Raw genomic sequence first — 22332 nt, forward strand, 5'->3', positions numbered from 1 at the left:
CTGGGTGAGGCCGAATGATGGTAGTTTGCCTAGTAGGCCTTTGTGTCAGATCCGGTCATAGGCTTTGGAGATATCTAGTGCAACCACTTGAGATTTGCCAAACCTCTCCATTGCATTTGTCCAGAGATGGTGACGTATGTGAGTAGATCTCCTGTTGATCGGCAGTGGCAGAATCCATACTGGCAGTCATTTATTTGGTGAGTGTCTTCAAGATAGTGTAGGAGTTGGGAATTGATGATTTTTTCAATTACCTTTGACAGGACTGAAGTAAGCGAGATAGGGCGGTAATTGGATGGCAGTGACTTGTCACCCTTCTTGGTAATGGGCTGAATATAGGCCGATCTCCAGTTTGTGGGATAGATTCCAGTGGAGTAGGAGAGTATATATAGGTGACATAGGATACGAGTCAGTTCTGGAGCACACTTTCAGAACAATTGGGAGAATGCCATCAGGGTCAGGAGACTTTTTTGTGTCTAATTTGAACAGGCATTTTTCTCATCTCATCCTGGCAAAAGGATATAGGGGGCATTGTATGTCGGGTGTCTGGAATGGTTTGGTGACATTTACCGTCATCAGTTATGCATGCATTTGGAGCAAAGTATGAGGCCAGAAGGTTGGCTTTTTCTGTGAGTGATGATGCAGTAGAGCCATCAGGGTGTGATAGGGTGGGAATAGTGTTGGACAGAAGTTACAGCCAATTGCTTTGGTGAGAGACCAAAAGGCTCGGCTGCCATTTGGAAACTAGCAGGCTGTTAGTTTCCTGCTTTTTGCTCTTTCGAACTCTGTTTTGGAAGTGTTGATTTTTTTTTTTTTTTTTCATCAGGACTTTAGGAAAAACAGAAGTTTTCTCTCTTCGACCTCATTTACTGTTTTAGTGCCTGCGTGCACGTGTCTTAGTCTTATGTTCCCGTGAAGATGGCAACGTGATGTTGTGAAATATAGGAAGTATATATTAAAGTTTATTTTAAGTTATATTCCGGTATACATTGTGAATTCCTTAAGTTATCAAGTTATAAAATTTTCAAGAGTTTTTAATTAAGTGAAACTAGTGAGTGAAAAAAATACTTAAATTATCAATTTTTATTATATCAATCTTAAAAAACATAGAAATATGTCAAGTACGAGGTATGAAAGAAGCATGAAAATGAAACTCAATGAAAAATTATTATCATGTAAAAACAAAGTAATATAGTTTATGCATCACAATGTGTGTCTCCCTACTTTTTTGGTAAGCATCGATAAAATTTTAGAATATTTTCTAATGAAAATGCTTTCTTTAATGTGTGTCAAGCCAAAATCTCGACTGTCGTCGGGATTTTGGCTTGACACAACTTGGCACAACTCACAAGGTTGACTTGTGCCAAGTTGCACGGTGATATCACAAAGTATAGGTATAAAATGTATTATTTAAATAATTCAACATATTGGCCACATTTCATGTATGCATGGTCAACCTTTTATGGGCTGCCAAAAATGCATGTTTGGACTGCATGCAGGCCACCGGTTGCTGACCCCTGATCTAGTATATTACACCTCTTGAGAATACACATCACATCAGAAATTTGATGATGAACAAACTGTAGAGACCTGAGAAAATTTCTCAAGCAAGTCATCAACTCCTGAAGTACACCGAAAACTAAAATATATATATAAAACTATTACTAAAATTAAGGGGATATTAAATCCCACATAGTTTTAAAACCGAATAAGAAACTCAAAGATTGGAATCAGAGAGTTTCTTGCCGAATATAGTAAACTATAAAGTATCGGCGACACTAGCATTAGCCAATGCAAGTGATCCTAGTACGTAGTACAATCTCGGACAACTCGTTGCAAAGGTGAGTAAAGTTCAGATCGCTATTCTTAGGTATTTTCCATAATGTAAAAACACATTTCCTAGGAAATGTATGCTGTTATTACATTATGGAGGGAGGTCACTACCCAGACCGGTTTCAGCCTTTTTTGAGGCTTCATCAGTGAGTAGCTAGACCTAAAGACCTGAAGCTTATTAGCTTCAGGTCTTTAGGTCTAGTAATATAAAAACTAAAAAATACTTAAGTAATATAAAACTAAGTTATGATAGCTAAATAGAATAAAGCTGTTGAATTAATGTTAAAAGCAATGTAAAAATTGAAGGTGATAACAATATTCAGTCATCTTCAGTAATTACTTTGAATGATCATTAATATATGAATATGAATAATAAATGAAATAAGTAGAGAAACAGTGGTATAAAATGTTCAAGAGAGGTATAGTCTGGAGTAAGTTTTTTCTATTTCAAGTATTGATACTATCAGAAATGCTGAAATATGATGTGAAAAATTTTGTAGTGTTTACACCTTATAATTTATAGTCTAATTTGTTTATAGAATTCTCAAAAAATATCCATCTATAAAAAGAACCTCAATCTGTAATGTGAATGCTCTCTGATTGACAAAATATAGATTCAAATCTTATTTAGGAGATTGAATCATTATTAAGGGATTGTCTTCCCAGAAACTCGAGTTTTTTTTCCTGTGAAACAGACAAACCTGCTAGAGAATGCATACAATTGGCAGACTATGTGGATAGGATTAACCATCCTATCTCAGCATTAGTTGGTTTTCTTAGGTAACCATTATACCTGCCTTGTGAGTGAAGATAAGAAAAATGAAGCAAACATGGGAATTACAGAAGAATTTTTTTATTGAATGTGCTAGAGAAACTTGCAAATGATGAAATGCTTGATTTCCTTCCAAATAAAGATTGTCAGTCTCTAAAATTTACATTCAGCATTTCAGGTTAAAATGTTGAAAATGTTCAGTGCTTGTTTCCATTTAGCAGTCTTTCAAAGTAATTACTCCAGACATCTATCTTCATTTTCAGTTTTCATGTCATCTTTATCATCTGTAATTCTTTTTACAATGTTCTTCCTCTGTTTCTGAACTATTTCAGTAGCCTCTATAACATATTACGTAATGCATTCCTGATATTTAACTTCTATCGTTCACATTGCTTCACCTTTTTACATTTTTCTCTGTCTCTGAGTGCATGCCGAATGACTTGTTAGAAATTTTGATATGCTTTTTTCTTTTCTATGGCTGTATGTTTAACTTCCTGAGTTCACCATGGAGGATTGACTTTTCTATCCTTGCAGATAACTTACACATACTTTCCTGACTGAAATCAACATTTTTCTTCAATCTGCTGATGAGTCTCCAGGGTTTGGTTCTTATCTTTAAGCTTTTATTTTTTTCTTGAATAATATTTGTATATTTGAGTCCAACCCTTCCCCCCCCTCCCCTCACTGCTGCCAGACTGATTTTAAGAAGGAAAAAAAAAAAAAAATCTTACACACTTCTTTTCTATATGATATTCAATTTCATCATACTCAAAACTAAATGATAATTTTTCTGTTTCAGTTCCTCTGTATACTTTTGTGTCTTGGACCAGTGTGAAAATACAGCAATCCCTCGATTAGTGCGCCTAATGCATTCTTTAAAACAGGCACATTAATTGAAAACGCACTAATTGAATATAATAACATATGGGAAAAAGTATAATTCTTTCCTCAAATTTCTTTTTTTAACCTTAATTTTTTTATAAAAGAATTGTGATATGTCTGTGATATGATATGGGGTGCTTAAGGGTCAAAGCTGTATAACTGAGAGGAGACCTCCACATAGCCTTTAAAGGAATGCGGAGAACCGACCAGGGCTTCTGACCTAATGTCCAATCCTCACCTTCTCGTGGTGCACCCTGTTGGGTATCTACTTTGATACTGAACGAACGAGGATGGGCTGGCAATTTGGGATTTAGCCGACCAAATTGTATTCTTATTGGTTAAACCAAAATAAAAAATGATGGTACAACATGACAAAATTTCATGCCGGCTGGGGCGTCGCCCGGTTAAACAAGGCCCCCGTTGTTTTCGCCAGGGAACCAGGGCGAACAGCGAAAAGTCAGCTACTGGAACAAATCTGAAAACAAACCCCAACTCAACATCACCAGAGTTAAAGATCGGTACTATCAACGTAAGAAGCCTGAATGGCAAAGAAATGGAGCTAGCTGAGGAATTAGATAAGTACCAGATCGACATAATAGGGGTGACTGAAACAAAAAAGACCAAAACTGGTGAGATCTTTCTGAGCAATAAATACAAAATGTTATATTCAGGCAATAACAATCAAGGAAAAGAAGGAGTAGCCATAGTATTCAACTCAAAATACGAGGCTAATCTTCTTGAATGGCAGTCAGTCTCAAGTAGAGTAATGTGGGCAAATATGAGAATGGGGAACTGGACAATGAGACTTATTTGTGCCTATGGTCCCACAGAAGGTTCTACTAAGGTAGAAGTGGAGGAATTTTTTGAGGCTTTAGAAAAAGCAACTGACACAATGAAAAAGGAAAAGTTGGTCCTTGTTGGGGATCTAAATAGTAGAGTAGGAAATGATTGTGAGACATACAAAAATATTTTGGGAAAATTTGGAGAAAAGAGCAAAGCTAATAATAATGGCAAATATCTGTTGGATTTCTGCTCAGGACATGGACTGGTTATTACTAACACCATGTTCCAACATAAAAATGTGCACAAATTCACATGGAGAGAAGAGGCTAGGAATAAGAAAAGTCTCATTGACTATGTTATTGTTGATAGTGATGTTTTCTCCCTGGTGCAGGACACCAGAGTGTACAGAGGATTTGAAATTGGAAGTGATCACTATTTAGTCTTGAGCAGGATAAAATTTAATTTCATATTGAAAAGAATAACATGTAAGAAAGTTTTAAAGCGAATAAAAGTTGAGCAGCTCTCAGATGTAAACTGTAGACTAAAATACAGAAATATTATTGAAAAGAAAATGAAAGAGTTTGAGAACAGGAATCAAACCTTGGAGATTCAGTGGCAAACTCTGAAGGAAACATTGATTGATTCTGCCAGAGAGGCATGTGGTGAGGTTGTGTGCAAAGATAAAAAAATCAGAACTCCCTGGTGGACACAGGAAGTTAAAGAGGCAGTGAAGGAAAAGAAGAAAGCATATCAAAAGTTCCTGGCAAATAAGTCAGCTTTTACTCTTACAGAATACAGAGACAAATGTAAGAAAGCTAAACAGTGTGTAAAACTAGCTAAACAAAAGTCATGGGAGGACTTTGGCAAGAATATAGAAAATAAATATCAAGAAGGTGGCAAAATATTCTGGAGGTTGTTGAAGAAGCTTAGGAATGGAGGAAAGAGTGCTGTAAAAGGAATTAGAGATGATAAAGGTGAAATGAAAACAGGAGAAAAAGATATCCTTGAAGTATGGAGTAATTACTTTGAAAAACTGCTAAATGAAACAAGCAGTGATGACAGCACAGTGATAAAAAACACTGACCAGGCATGCAGTCAGGAATACATATCCATACTTGAAGTAGAAAAAGCCATCAAAGGCTTGAAGTGTGGAAAGGCAGCAGGAGTAGATGATATTCGACCAGAAATGCTGAAGTATGGTGGTATAAGAGTCTTACAGTGGCTGCACTGCATAGTTCAGAAAGCCTGGACAGAGGGACGAATTCCCGATGATTGGAGTAGAGCTCTGATAGTACCCATATATAAAAAGGGAAATAAAACTGAATGTGAGAATTACAGAGGTATTTCCCTACTGAGTGTTCCTGACAAGATCTATGCAAGTATACTTGAGAAACGGTTGAGAAGAATTGTGGAAGAAAAGCTTGGTGAAGAACAAGCTGGATTCAGGCCAAATAGAGGCTGTCAGGATCAGATCTTCACTTTACGACAAATAGTCGAGAAAGCATGGGAATATAACAAAGATCTGTATTTAAGTTTTGTCGATTTGGAAAAGGCATATGACAAGGTGCCAAGAGAGAAGCTATTCAATACGCTGCAGTTATATGGTGTCAATGGGGCATTATATCAAGCAATACTTAGTCTTTATTTGAGTTGTGAGTCTGCAGTTAGAATTGAAGGAAGTACAGGAAGATGGTTTAATGTTAAATCTGGTGTGAGACAAGGATGTACGTTATCCCCTCTGTTATTCATTATCTATATGGATCACATTATGAAGGAATGTGGTATTAAACCTGATATCAAAATTGGAGATGTTAATGTCAGCTCTTTGCTTTATGCGGATGATGTTATACTTCTAAATAAATCCGCTACAAGTCTGCAAGATTCTCTGACTAAATTGAATAGCTGTTGTAATAGATATGGTATGAAGGTCAGCAATAAAAAGACAAAGACAATGAAAATAGGCAGAATCATTGAAAATGTCAACTGTGTTGTGAATGGAAAACCTGTGGAACAAGTAAAACATTTCAGCTACTTAGGCACAATTTTTACTGAAGATGGTAAACTAAATATAGAAATAGACAACAGAATCAGCAAAGCTGGTATCGTGGGAAGTCAATTGAATAAATTCATATGGAATAAGAAAGAAATTAGTCGGAACACTAAATTAGCTGTATACAAGACTGTGTTCAAACCAATTTTAACTTATGGATCTGAGAGCTGGGTCAGAAGTAAAACACTTGACCAAAGACTAGAGACCGCAGATATGAGAGTCCTGAGAAAGATTAGAGGCGTGAACAGATGGCATCAATGGCAATATCATATTAAAAATGAGGATATTAGGAAAGAACTTGACATTGTCAGCATCCAGGAATGCGTTAGCAGAGCTAATCTCAGATGGTATGGTCACTTAAATAGAATGGGAGAGGAAAGATTAGCAAAACAAGTGTTCTCTGCCAGGTTGGCAGGAAAACGACCCAGAGGAAGACCAAGATATAGGTGGATTGATACTGTACAAAGTGCCTTAGACGATAGAAATATAAGATCTGATAATGTTGGAGTCTTGACAAGTAACAGACTGATTTGGAGGAAAATTGTAGATAGGAAGTTAGTAATGATGTAATTTTTTTCATGTAGTACTGTCATATCCTGTATACCCCTTGAGGGTACATGGCAGGAATTTGATGATGATGATGATGATTGTGATATCAAGACCTAGTTAAAGGAAAACCATGAAGCTGAAAGACAATAAAACATATTCAGAATATAAATTTTATTATTCTCCTTAACAAAGAATTGAGCTAACATAGTTTGGCGGGCATTTTGTGTCGTCAGTTGTATGGCAATAGGGCCATACAACCGACGGTATGGCCCTATTGCCTCATCTACTCTGCAAATTTTATTGCTTCTCTTCATCAGGGTCAGCCTCTAAGTATTGCTGCTTAAAAACTTTGATTGTACGAAAAATATTTTCAAATTGTTTCTGTGAAATCTCTTTTGGCTGACTATCAGTGATTAAATTTTCTTCATATTCTTTGGGATCTTCCTGCTGTGCATCTAAATTTAGTAGGTCGGATTCACTCAGTTCTTCAGAATGAGATTTAATTAACTCTTGGACGTTATCATTGAAATGGAGAAAGAAATGACGGACGTACGAATTGGTCGCCAAAATGCGAAATTACATGCTTTATAGATAAAATTTCCCAACTATTATACAAGCAAAATAGTTACCACTTTAAAAACTACATTGATCATAAAAGAGAAGTTAATTTTCCGACGTGTAATAATAAACAAGGCATCCCAGAAGACAGAAATTAAGAATATGTAATTTTTAAATTATTTGTTGCCAATTCATGCTTAGAAACTCGTAACTGATTAACAAATAATTTAAAAAATTACGGAACTAGAAGCAGAATTATCAAATACGTTAAATCAAGATCTACTACAATTGATTATAAGTGTCTCAAAAAATTCGGGGATAAAAGCGTTTGATAAAAGCAATATTAATCTACATAATAGATAACTTAACTTCCTAAATCGATCTAAGAAGATCACTAATAAATTACCGACGGAAAAATGGGTAGTCAACTTATTTAACCAACCACTAACAACAGACGAATTAAATGTTCTAGCAAGAGGTCATAATTTGCGATTTCACCTAAATGTTTCCCATATTTAGATTTCATACATAACAGAGAGAAACATCGGCCATCTTTCCGGTATTGAAGCTAACAGACTTCGTTTCGAGGAAGCAGAAATAATCTATGATGCCAAACCTTCGGACTTAAATATCCCACCATCAGAATTGAAAGCTCTTACCTCCTTAAAACGTAATAAAAACATAATCATTGCCAGAGACAAAGGAAATACCACTGTGGTTCTTCATACCAATTCATATGACCGAAAAATGAATTTACTACTCAGAGATTGTAATACTTATGCCAAACTGGATTATGATCCTACAAAACATCAACTCAGGAAATTAAATAAGTTACTTGATGAAACCTCATCCTTAGATGAAGAAACAATTAAAAAACTCAAGACATACCATGCTAGACCGCCTAGAATTTATGGCTTACCTAAGCTTTACAAGGTTAATGTGCCACTCAGACCCGTCATAGATTCTATTAGCAGCCTGACTTACAAGTTATCAAGATTCTTATCTAACCTTCTCCGTCCTCAAATAGGCCACTCAGCCTCTTCGATCAAAAATTCCACAGTTTCATGCAAAAATGAAAGACATTCAACTGTTAAAAACTGACTTGTTAATTAGCTTCGACATTGTCTCCCTCTTCACTAACATTCTCCATAAAGAAACAGTAGAATTATTAACTCAGAAATTTCCGTCTGATATAGTTGAATTATTCAAATTTGTTATTACATCCGGTTACTTCACTTGGAAAGGTAAAATTTACAGGAAAGAAGAAAGAATAGCAATGGGGTCTCCTTTATCACCAAACTTAGCAAACCTGTTTCTAGAACACCTGGAAGAAAAAAGTTTCACTTTTGAACCCAAACGAAAAATTTGGCTACGATATGTCGATGACGTCTTTGCAGTCTGGGATCATCCAGAACATAAATTACACCTGTTTCTAGATAAAATAATCATTCTTTACCCTCGCATCAACTTTACGCTAGAAAAAGAATCTCCACAGGGTATATCCTTTCTGGATTTACACATTCAAAGAAAAGAAGACTATTCCATCACCACGTCTCCCTATCGCAAGCCTTCATTTTCAGGTCTCTAAATTCATAATTCTTCTGATCGTCTGAAGAATCTCTAAACCAGGAACTAGAAATAATCAAAAATACAGCCATACTAAATGGATATAATCTTAAAACAACCCAAATTATCATCAGTCACTTCCCCACACACATCAACCTAGACAAGAAGAAGCCCATAGGATTCCCATACCTTATGTCAAAGGCATCTCCGAATGTCTTTCAAAAATTATGAAGAAATACAATTTTGCCACTACTTACAAACCCATCAACCAAATCTATAACTTGTTACCTTCTCCTAAGGACAAACTCTCACCTCTGTTACCTGGCATTTATGAGATCCCATGCTCCTGCAATTTGTCTTACTTTGGACAGACAGGTAGATCTGTTCAGAATCGCATCTCGGAACATCAAGACCACATTCGTCTTTTCAAACCATAGGATCCATTGGGAAAAGTCGAAATATGTAAAATTACTCTATATAAACATGAACATTTATATAAAGAATATGCTGAAGCCCTACTACACAGACCAAATTTAAACTCCAACGATATTCTTACTATTCCTAAAGTATGAGAAATTGTCATACAAAATTGTGTAAAATAGTCTCTGTATATATGGTGTTTTTTTTTTTTTTTTTTTTAATTTACTTCTATAACATGTTACCACACACACACACACACATTGAGATTCCATTGTAATCATGCGTCCTAACTGTGTGTTATTTCTAGTATTGTTTGAATTACTGTACTGAAGATGTCCCAAGATACTTGGGGTGAAATATTTACGTATTAAAACTTATCACTGTGGTTAGTATGTATGTTTTTTAGTACTGATATTTGTACTTGAATATATTTCTGTGTATCTACTTCCCAAATATGTTTCAGGTTGTTTTTTTTAGGTAAAACTCGTAGCACTGAGAATTAAACTACCCCACTGCAAGAACTAGCTAAATATTTGTGGGGTGGGGGGTAAAAGGGCAGATGAATAGCATAATGAATATTCATCATTCCCTTATAGATGGACATATATTTTCACATTCATTTATTTTTTTAGCATATATATTTATATACTGGCATGGAAACATATTCTCTACATCATCCTAAATTGGTATCTGCCTATCTACTTGGTTCTCCAAATGGTGTGTCAAGTCTCTGCAAGCATAAAGTTGAGCACCCTACACTGGCTTTCATCAAGAACTCCATCTTCCTTTAATGCTTATACAGCTGCAAGAAAACAATTACTGCTTCCAAAACAAGACTCATTAAAAAGCAGAAAACCTCCATCTTTTCCAAGGAACAGCTAAGTCTTTTGGTCCCTTGCCAAAACAGTTGGCTGCCACATTTGCCCAACACCTGTCACCCCCTGTGCACCTAGATGACTATTGAGTCATCACCAACAGAAAAAACTAACTTAGCTTCATACTTTCCCTCCAATTCGTATATAATAATCCTGGTAAATTTCCCTCAACCATTCTAAATGTCCATTACTCAATGCCTCCTCTGTAAAAGAGATCAGAAAAATATTTTCAAATTAGACACTACAGTCTTCTGGTCCTGAAGGTTTTTGCACCAGAACTGATGCCTGTCCTATGTTAGCTGTTTATGCTCTCTTACTCCACTGGCATCTACCCTACAGCCTGGAAATTGGTCTATGTTTAATCCATTCCTAAGAAGGGTGAGAAATCACTACCAACAAAGTTATTGTCTAGTCTCTCTCACCTCAGTCCCTGTAAAGTAATGTAGAGAACCATCAACACTCAACTCCAATGCTACCTTGAAGGCATCCAACTAATAAATGACCTCTAGTATGGATTCTGCTATTGAGCAACATAAGATCTGCTCATATATATTACCCATCTCTGAACAAATAAATACCATAGAAAGGGTTGATGCATCTCATGTTGTTGCACTTGATATCTCCAAAGTGTTTGATCAGGTGTGGCACAATGTGCTATTAAGCAAGCTCTCATCATTTAGTCTATACTGCAACATCTGCAATTGAGTTACCGGCTTTCTGACTGTGTAACTAATGGTTGGGTCTACAAGAGTCTGTTCTCTTGCCAACCCTCTTCCTTCTGTATATCAATGACTTACTCCAGTGAACTGCCAACTCATTACTTAGTTTGGTTGACAACAGTACATTGCACTCCTCCCTTCCACTTGTAAGCTGAGGTAATTTATGCATTACATAAATTACCTCAGCTTACTTCTGTATTTCATTATAATAAATAAAAAAAGTTACTGAATTAGATCCAGGAATGTGTTAGCAGGACTAATCTGAGCTGGTCACTTAAACAGAGCATCAACCTCCACTGCACTCAAGTCTGGCTCCAAGCCATTCCCCAGTGGATTTCAAATATACTCATCAATTTCAGTGTTAGCAAAACGAAATTCTGCCTTATTTCCTGCAAAAAAAGAATCATTTTCTTCAAATAGTAACTTGATCTTTGAATAAGATTTGATTTGTTTCTCTCCTTGAATTACCCTTACATCAACCTCTCCTTGCATAAACACATCGAACTATAATTTATGTTTCACTCTAGGCATTACTTCACCTCTGAACAATTCTTAATTTTATACAAATCACAAATCTGTTCAGCAATCAAATATTGCTCTCACATTTTGGTTGGCCCCATAAGAGCTCTTTAAAATACTTTGCACTCTTCTGTATTGGATAATCTCTTATCAGCTCACTCTGCCGACTTATTCACAGACATTTCATCTGTGCATTATATATCTTCTACAGGGTGGGCCATAAGTCACGAAGAGATTTAAAATAAGTGGTTTTTTTGACTAATAAAAAAAAATATCTCTAGGCTCTGTATTTCATTATAATAAAAAAAAGAATAAAAATAATAAATAAAAAAGTTACTAGATTATTATTATTATTATTATTACAGGCAACTTCAAAGAGTCCTTAGACTCATCGAGAGAGGCCTTAAATATCATATCAAGAACAACTATTCGGCATTCGCAACTATCATACTTTGCTTTGAACTCATTTACAGTCATTGCAACCCAACAAACTCTGGCAGCTTATTCCACTCATTTACCACTCTCCAAGTTAAAAAAAAAAAAAAAAAAACCTAGTTCTAACACCCTTGCTCAGTTTCCATGGATGGCTCCTAGTTTTCCCATCACTAGACCTATTCTGAAAAATTTCCTCTGAATTAATCTTGTAAAAATCCTTAGTAATTTGAATGTCTCAATCATATCACCCCTTTTCCGCCTATCAACCAGTTTCTGTAACCGACAGATCTAGGTTCATTTCATAGACCAGCTATCATCTTAGTCACTTGCCTCTGGATCCTCTCTACCTCCTCCCTATCAAGAAGAAACTCAGGGACCAGATCTGGGCACATCAGTCAAGATGAGGTCTTATTAAGGCTCGATAAAGAAGGACAATAACTTGCTTATCTCTGCTCGTCGTATTCTTCAGTAACCAAGTGATCTAATGAGCTGATTTAGCCACTTTTGCTATGTGCCCCCTAAACTTCAACTTCCTATCCACCAACACACGCAAATCTCTGGCTTCATCAACCTCCTGGAGTACAGTTCCACCATATACTGCTGCTAATTTTTTCGCTCCAAAATGCATAACGTCACATTTTGCTATGTTAAACTGACATCCTTTCTCATTAGCCCAGACTGCCATCTATCCAAATCATCTTGCAAAATTTTGACATCATATGCCTTCACTATTGCTCTACCCAACCTTGCTTGCATCATCAGCAAATAAATTAACAGTTCCTCTCAGATCCTTTCCCATATCATTAATGAACAAATTAAATAGCAGTGGTCCAAGAACAGAACCCTGCTACACACCACTAGTGACAGGCCTTCTTTTGGACTCCACTCCTGAATGAATTACTCTCTGATATTTCTCCATCAGCCACCCTCCTGTCCATCTCACCAACCCTATATCCATTCCCATGTGCTGCAGTTTACTGATTACAATTCCATGTGGTATCCCGTCAAAGGCCTTAGCAATGTCCAGCAGTATCACTGTAAATCCATTACCCTTATTCAGTTCAGCTGTCACTGTATTATGAAATGTAAGCAAGTTGCTGAGGCATGATCTACCCTTCACAAAACCATGCTGTCCTCCATACAGTATTCCATTTTCATCTATCCATTCCTGTATTTTGCTCTTGACTAATATCTGCAAAACCTTGAAAATGATTCCTGATATGCTGATCGGTCGGTAATTTACAACAGCAGTCTTGGAACCTGCTTTATGCAATGGAACTAACTTTCTCTCTTTCCACACTCTCGGGACTAACCCAGAGCTGAGACTTAAATTAAACAATATGGTCAAGGGAACTGACAATTCCTTTGCCACTTCACGTAAGACTTGAGCTGGTATACTATTCAATCCCACAGATGTATTTACATTAAGGTTCTGTAATATACTATTCACCTCCATTTCATTCACTTCAATTCTTGTATCAGTCATTTGTTCTCTCATTCCTGCAATATCACAGCCTCGATGATATACTCTTGCAAAGTGTTCACTTAGTAATTCTACTATTTCAGCTGATTCAGTTACCTCCCTGCCATTGGCATTCCTTAAAATCATTTTGCCGTATACATTTTTTCTTTTACTTGCATCATATCGAAAGAACTGTTTGGGATTCACTTTAGCTTGCATTGCTAATTTCCTTTCATAATCTGCTTTTGCTTTTTTTACCACACTAGTTACTCTTCTAGCCTGTGCTTTGTACTGTTCGTGTGTCTGCCGGTCACGTTTCTCCTTAATTTCATCCACAATTGTTTATTTTTTTGCAGCTCAAACTTAATGGTGTTATTCATCCATTTAACTCCTACATGATTTACTCTCCAGACTCTATGTATGCAGTCAGCCATTACCTCCCTCAAATGCTCCTTTACCACTTGCCATGCACTATCAACATCCAGCCCTTGCAGTTTAATATGCCATGGCACTGATCCAAGCAATCTCCTAAGCTTGTCATACTTACCAGCCTGGTAATTCCACATGTACCCTGTCTTAATTGAAAATTCCACAATTTAGCCACTTCCCAGATGATCACTCTCACCAATTGGTGGCAATATGGTCATATTCATAATAGTCAATTTCTCAGATGCAATTACTAGGTCAAGCACTCTCAAACCCCTAGTATATTCCATTACATGCTGTCTTATGTAATGGAATATACCAGGGGTTCCCATTTGTCCTATTTGCCCTCTCTTCCCTCTGATCAATGTTACCATAGTTGAAATCCCCCCCCCCCTAATAATTATCTGTCCTCCACTCATTGAGTCCATTTGCCTGTGCATACTCTCTCTCTCTCCATCATCTATTCCATCACCTGGTCTATAGCAGCACCCAACTGTAAATTTTGTTCTGCTGACCTCAATCTCACACACTAGATAGCCTCGAATGTGCTATTTTTGAATTTCCTGAAGTTGAATTTCTATTCTCTTTGCTGCAGTTCATCAGCTATCATCAATAACCCTCCTCCCCTCATTCTTTTCTCTGTCTTTCCTGAATACACTATACCCCTCACATTTTATCCCACGAACTATATCATCTTCTGTTAGCCATGTCTCACTAATGTCAAGATCCAGGAATGTGTTAGAAGGGCTAATCTCAGGCAGTATGGTCATTTAAACAGAATGTGAGAAGAAAGATTAGCAAAACAAGTGTTTTCTGCCAGGTTGGCAGGAAAAAGACCCAAAGGTAAAAAGTGGTAAAAAGTGCCTTAGAAGATAGAAATATAAAATCTGACAATGTTTCAGTCTTAATAGGTAACAGATTGATTTGGAGGAAAATTGTCGATGGGAAGTTAGTAATGATATAAATTTTTCATGTAGTACTATCATATCCTGTACAATCCTTGAGAGTACATATCAGGAATTTGATGATGTTGATGACTGAATTGGATATTATTTTTCTAAAAAATTTTTAGAAAATAGGCAAAATAATCTTAAGTTATTAAATGTTTTTGACTCTACTAAATTCTACTAAACCCATTCTACTAAATCCATTGATACAAGTACAGCTGTCACCCAACATTCCCTCACAATTCAACTCCAATTTTTCTTTTTCTTTCAAACCCCCCCCCCCAACCCCAGTGCATTTCTCGAGGGAAAATACAGTAGCGAACAAATTAATATGAATACTCACACTTTAAAGAAAAATTTTAATTTTGCATTAAAACAAATACAAAAATTAAACTCCAGCTTTACCTAATAATTTATTTGTACTTCTCTGTTCCTAATAAGTTCATTAATTCACTTAGGCATGGACACTACCAATGTAGAACACATTTTTCTTATTTCTTTTATCTTGAAACCATAGTTTTATTAAGTTATCTATCCTTTGTATCACAATTTAATTTTCCAAGTCTCTTTTTCACTATGGCCCACAAATTTTCTATTGGTTTAATGTCAGGAAAGTTACCTGGCTACTGAAGCAATTGGATGTTGTAATTTTTGAGGAACACTTTCACTTTTTTTTTGAAGTGTGGCATGGAGAAAGATCCTGTTGGAATATTCTTTGTCTTTCTAAATCTGTGGGACCACTTTTTCTCAAATATTTTTATATATTGGGTACTTTTCATCATACTGTCAACAGGCACAATTGATCTTGGACCATCATGTGTAAAACAACCCGAAGAACATCTTTTTATCTAGGTGTTCAGGAGCTTAGTGTTGGGTAGGAGAAATCTTCTCAGCTACTGATTTGAAAACCTAGGGTACTCGTTCTCCTTGGACAAAGAAATGGCACTCATTCTGAGAATATGACCTTCCACTTCTCAAAAGTCCAATCTCTGTATACTTTTGCCTGCTGGAGCATTTTTCCTGCATACCCTTCATCAGTAGTTGTTTCTTTTTTGGTCTGTGACCAGTCCTCCCTGCTTCCAGCAATCTTTGACGGACTGTCATGTCAGAAACATTAATCCCACTAGCTTGCCAAGGTTCTATATAAACAACAGCAGACAATCTTGGATTCATTTTGCTTTCGACTTGTTCTCTGCTGTACAAACAAGTAAACAAGTTTCTCTTTTCCCAACTTGCTGCCCATAGATTATACTAATGTGCTATTTCTTGTGTTTGGGCTCAACATAAAAAAATTATTTTATTTATAAACACTGAATGATACTGATAAGTTTTCAATTAGCATAATCCTCTAACTTTCTAATTCATTCTTAGTTACATAAATTTACCTCTTGTATAGCTCATTTCTGAGGGTGAAGTTGAACCAAACTAGGTTCAACTAAGTGTGACTCTTGCCACTTACCTTATATGTGATCTGTACCAAGTAATAAATGTTGTTTTATTTAGACATGTCGGCAAGCATGCACAGTTCATTTACCGATGTGACAGAATGTATAATTGGTTGAATGAAAACAGAAATCTGTTTGTGATTCAACTTGAATACCATCTTCTTGTAAACTTTTTTTTCCATCCTACACAAGTGGACAGGCCAGAGAACATACAAATTAAATAGTTTTGTTGGCCGAGTTGTTTTTACTGTAATTCTCACCAACCCTAGTCATCAATACCAGTAATTTACCATCATTGCACTGCAAGTTATCTGAATAAATGTAACTGAACAAAATAATGGCCTAACTTTAATTATTTACTGTTTTGTAACTTTGTGAAGTTTATTTTACCTTTTATTTTGCTTATTACATCATTGTTATACTTTGTTATATTTTATCTTTAAAGGAAGCTAAATCATCTCTTCAAAAAAGTCTTTCCCTTTGGCTGCCTGAGTATCAGACAATCAGGGATGGAGGAGCAGCTGCAAATCCTGTACAGGTAATTAAGTTTTCTTATTTGATGAATCCACACATTGACTGCAAGGTGAAAGGGGAAAAAAATAATTTTGATAATAATTATTAGGGATTTTATTGTAAATTAGAGTACCTTGAGCTGAAGGTAATCGTGATTTAATTCTTAGAGTTTACTTTGAAGTTTTTGGAGTTTGAAATATTTTTTCTGATATATTTTGTTCTCTAAGTTGTATAATTTCTTGGAGAATGAATTCCTATCCTACCCTGTCCTTCTCATCCATCCCTTAGGATGGGTTGAGTCTCCCCTAATGAGAGGCTTACAATGAATTAATGCAGTCAGCTCATCACTCCTCCGCTGCATCCCTAAAGGCAATATTCATGACTGTAATCCGTGTGTGTTCACGGGGATGGTTTGCCTGTTCTGGGGGATGAAAAACCTGTGTTTCCAGGTGACCCACCCACACACACACACACCTCCATATTATGAGACCAGCTAACTCACCTTTTAACGAAAGAGACCAGATAAAGGTCCCTGACTTCACTGATGAGAATCAAATCCAAGTCTTTCCGACCAAAGTGCTTTGTCTATACCCACTGAGCTACGCAGGCTCAGAGAATGAATTACATGCAGAAATTTCAGAAAGAAGTGAATTTGTGTTATCAGGTTAGTGATTCTAATAATCTTAGAAATCAGCTTTTTGCAGTTCCATGGATTGAAAAATGGGAAGGGGTGGGGTTGAGATCAGCAATGTATGAGAGTTACTCAAGAAATATTTATCAGCAACAATGGCATATTGCATATCAAGTGAAAAAGGAGTACACAATTTGATATAAAGCAGATGACTAATGAAATTAACAGGTACTTCAGATGAAAAAGGTTATGGGAATAAGTAATAAGTATAAAAAGAGAATGAGAGAAAGGAGGGGAGTAATTCCATGAAGCATGTAAGACTCAAACCAGAAAGGTGACTAGTATGGTACGGAAGACAAAGGCCAAGGAAAATCCTAAGGAACTCTTTTATCATGTGGCCAATAGGAGAAGAAATGATTGTTGATAAGTGACCTGATTAGATGGAATAGAGGCAAAATGACCAATCTGAATGAACATAGTGGAGTTGTTTAATGATCACTTTATTGGAATATTTCATCTTGGAAAAGCAGGTTTTATTCCTGTAATAATGGGGAAGATTGAAGATTTAAAATTGCATGAGGAGAATATGACTAAACATGCATGTGTGCCACAGTAGTAAGGTTTTTAATAAGTAAATATTTTGTCCTAAGTATCATAGGACATCTTCAGTACAATTAATTCAAACAATACTAGGAATTATATAAGTTAGGGTGCATGCTTACAAGAATATCTCTATGCGTGCAGTAGTGTATTATAGAATTAAATTAAAATATATCTGGATTAAAAAAAGAAAAAAATACATTCAAATGAGATAACACATAAATATTATTTTACACAATTTAGGATGATAATTTCCCAGCCTTTAGGGATAGTAAGAATGTCATTATGGTTCAAATTAGGTCTGTGATGTAGGGCTTCAACACTTCTTTATATAAACGTTCATGTTTATATGAAGATCTACGTAGAAGTTTAGTCTTCCTCTAATGGATCCTATAATTTGGGTTTTTCAATTCCGTCTTGCGCGAGGCCAGATTTCTGTGGTTTGATAAGACGGATATGGTCTTGATGTTCCAAAATGTGTTTGCTAATGGATCTACCTGTCTGTCCATAGTAGGGCAATTTACAGCACCATGGGACCTCGTACATGCCAGGTAGCATCAGAGATGAGAGTTTGTCTTTAGGGGAAGGTAACCAATTGTGGATTTGGTTGATTGGTTTGTAGGTAGCAGCCAATTTATATTTCTTCATAATTTTTGAAAGACATTTGGAGATACCTTTGATATAAGGTTTTGGAATCCCACTGGTTTGTTCTTGTCTAGGTTGATGTATGGGGAAGTATCTGATGATTTTTTTGAGTTGTTTTTTTGAGTTTTTGAAATACAGTCATACAAAATGGACACAATTTTTCGATTGTGTCTATTTTGTATGATTGTTTTTGATTATAAATTATATAATGATTATAACTTAGGAAGAAATATTTACTTATTAAAAATCTTACTACTGTGGTTATGTGTGTATGTTTAGTAACGATTGCTCCACTGGTTTCATTATACAACATAAGGAGAATATATTTTGATATTTACTCTAGAAGACAGTAAGATAGTGCAGATGGATAGGATTTTGCCACATGTTTCAAGAATGTGCTAAAGAACTGCCAGCATCATTAATGTGGTTATTAAGTGAGTCAACTTGCTGGAAAACTGTCCAAAAGAGTGAAAGGGGAAGTGAGACCAACCTAATGACATAGTTTATATTTATTATGTATTTATTAAGATTTTGGAAAAATTAGTGAGAGATCATATATAAAATTAGGTAGGTGAGGATGATATTGTCCGTTAGGGTCAGCATGAGGCTTTCAGTAATCTGATTGCCTTTTATAATAAAGTAACAAGAGCAGCTGATGAGCAAATGGCATATACTTTATCTTTTTTGATGCCACATAAGTTGATATTTTAGTTGCACTGTATTGGTTTAGATATCAGGTTAGTGAATTTGATTGCATATCTACCTAAGCAATAAGCAGCTTAGGTAGATATCAGAGTGCCAATTTCTACTTTTGTGTATGGCAGAGCTGTATCAAGGAAAAGGAAGGTCACTCACAGGTGACATTCTGCATGCTCAGTACTGGAACCTTTATGTCAGTGCTATTGTCACTGGGTTGCACAGAGATATATCTTTGTAAGTGATGCAATGCAATAGTGCCAATGCTGTCTTCTTTTAGAAGGACTTGAATAAGTTGGACAGGTAGGTGAATGAATGGAGATGCCAGTTTAATGCCACTAAATGTACATTCTTAAAATTTAAGATTCACTGGTGGGATCCCATCTAATCCCAAATTACTCAGTATTACAACAATTTTCTGAAGGTAACTTCAGTGTATTGCTGCAAAACTGAGATAAGAGTGGTGATTTCATTGTATAAATGCCCGAGCAGACCACATCTGGATTATTGTGTTCAGATTTGGCCACCAAGATTTTAAAGGGGATGATGTAACCTTGGAGATGATTCATAGGCTGATAACAAATTTGATATCAGGACTGTATAATGTGTTGGCCATGGATAGACTGAGTATATTTAAACTGTTAAGAGGTATTTGGAGGATTGGCACTGGAGAGATTTTTTGTATAGTAGAATAAGCAACTATCCCTGGAAGTTGTGAAGGGAAAGTTGTAATAATAATTATTATGAAATCAATGTCAGATTCAGTGCATTGTAGAAAAAAAGTACCAGTTAACACAAGCCATTTGTATGTACCGGGTGATTATAAAATAACGACACGTGTTCAGAGCCCTCTAGCGAGTAATGGATTGGATGAAACACACCAATATTCAGTAGACGTACACAGTGGAACATCATCAAATTTCTGCTATCTACCCTCAAAGGGTGTACAGGATATGATAGTACTACATGAAAAAAATTACATCATTACTAACTTCCTATGTACAATTTTCTTCCAAATCAGTCTGTTACTTGTCAAGACTCCAACATTATCAGATCTTATTTAGTTCATGCGGATTTTTTTTTTTCTTTTTTACCTGGAAGTCATGACATAAACAATAAGTGTGAAATGTTCATAACTAAGAATTAAAAAAATAAATAAATAAATAAAATAAACAAAATAACTGTGTAACCATAATTTGATGTTTTAAACTCTAGATGTGTAAATTTTGGCTAATGTTATCGTTTGCTCTTTTAAAAAAAAAAAATCACACACACACACACACTAAAGGAATTCAAACAAAATTTGAAATGATTTTTACCATGCATATACAGTATTGCATTTAAGCAATAATTTGACATAATCCTTTTTTGTACTATCCTCAGAGGCACTATAGTGATGGAGACTTGGTTGATAAACTTTGTGTAAAGGGCAGGGTGGATATTCACATTCTGGGTGATCATCTACTTCGTAAACCATGGGGATCTCTAACACTAGAATTTCTGATACATATTCCCATGATTTCTCAACTATCTGTCGTAAATTGTGGAAGCTTCTCTTCCACAATTCTTCTCAAACGTTTCTCAAGTATACTTGCATATATCTTACCAGAAACACTCAGTAATGAAATGCCTCTGTAATTCTCACATTCAGTTTTATTTCCCTTTTTATATATAGGTACTATGAGAGCTCTACTCCAATCATCTGGAATTCGTCCCTCTGTCCAGGCTTTCTGAACTATTCAATGCAGCCACTGTAAGACTTTTATACCTCCATACTTGAGCATTTCTGGTCGAATATCATCTTCTCCTGCAGCCTATCCACTCATGCGGGCTGAGGTGTCGCCCGGTTAAACAAGGCACCCATGTTCGCCAGGGAAACAGGGCAAACAGCAAAAAGTCAGCAACTGGAAAAAATCTGAAAACACACCCCAACTCAACATCACCAGAGTTAAAGATCAGTACTATCAACATAAGAAGCCTGAATGGCAAAGAAATGGAGCTAGCGGAGGAATTAGATAAGTACCAGATCGACATAATAGGGGTGACTGAAACAAAAAAGACAAAAACTGGTGAGATCTTTCTGAGCAATAAATACAAAATGTTATATTCAGGCAATGACAATCAAGGAAAAGAAGGAGTAGCCATAGTATTCAACACAAAATGCGAAGCTCATCTTCTTGAATGGCAGGCAGTCTCAAGTAGAGTGATTTGGGCAAATATCAGAATGGGGAACTGGACAATGAGACTTATTTGTGCCTATGGTCCCACAGAAGGTTCTACTTTGGGTGAGAGCTTCAAAACATTTTTTGAAGCTCTAGAGAAAGCTACTGACACAATCAAAAAGGAAAAGTTGGTCCTTGTTGGGGATCTAAATAGCACAGTAGGAAGTGATTGTCAGACATACAAAAATATTTTGGGAAAATTTGGAGAAAAGAGCATAGTTAACAATAATGGCAAATACCTGTTGGATTTCTGCTCAGGACATGGACCTGGTTATTACTAACACCATGTTCTAACATAAAAATGTGCACAAATTCACATGGAGAGAAGAGGCAAGCTATAAGAAAAGTCTCATTGACTATGTTATTATTGATAGTGATGTTTTCTCCCTGGTGCAGGACACCAGAGTGTACAGAGGATTTGAAATTGGAAGTGATCACTATTTAGTCTCGAGCAGGATAAAATTGAATTTCATATTGAGAAGAATGACATGTAAGAAAGTTTTAAAGGAATAAAAGATGAGCAGCTCTCAGATGTGAACTGTAGACTAAAATACACAAACGTTATTCAAGAAAAAATGAAAGAGTTTGAGAACAGGAATCAAACCTTGGAGATTCAGTGGCAAACTCTGAAGAAAACATTGATTGATTCTGCCAGAGAGGCATGTGATGAAGTTGTCGGCAAGGATAGAAAAATCAGAACTCCATGATGGACACAGGAAGTTAGAGGCCGTGAAGGAAAAGAAGAAAGCATATCAAAAGTTCCTGGCAAATAAGTCAGCTTGTGCTC

General features: G+C 36.0%; 1 protein-coding gene across 1 annotated transcript in view; it reads left to right on the top strand.

Annotated features, from left to right (window-relative positions):
• The window catches only part of LOC150100357 (uncharacterized), a 109846-nt gene that overhangs the window by 46506 nt on the left and 41008 nt on the right, over positions 1 to 22332 (top strand). The window contains exon 7 of the mRNA XM_090402932.1: positions 16684 to 16776. Within this exon, the coding sequence (XP_090259058.1) occupies positions 16684 to 16776 (93 nt within the window). The remainder of the gene's footprint in view (positions 1 to 16683; positions 16777 to 22332) is intronic.

This window comes from Typopeltis vanoorti, chromosome 13 (genome assembly GCF_054136105.1).
Source record: "Typopeltis vanoorti isolate ZY-2024b chromosome 13, IOZ_Tvanoo_1.0, whole genome shotgun sequence".
In the NCBI taxonomy this organism is placed as follows: Eukaryota; Metazoa; Arthropoda; class Arachnida; order Uropygi; family Thelyphonidae; genus Typopeltis; species Typopeltis vanoorti.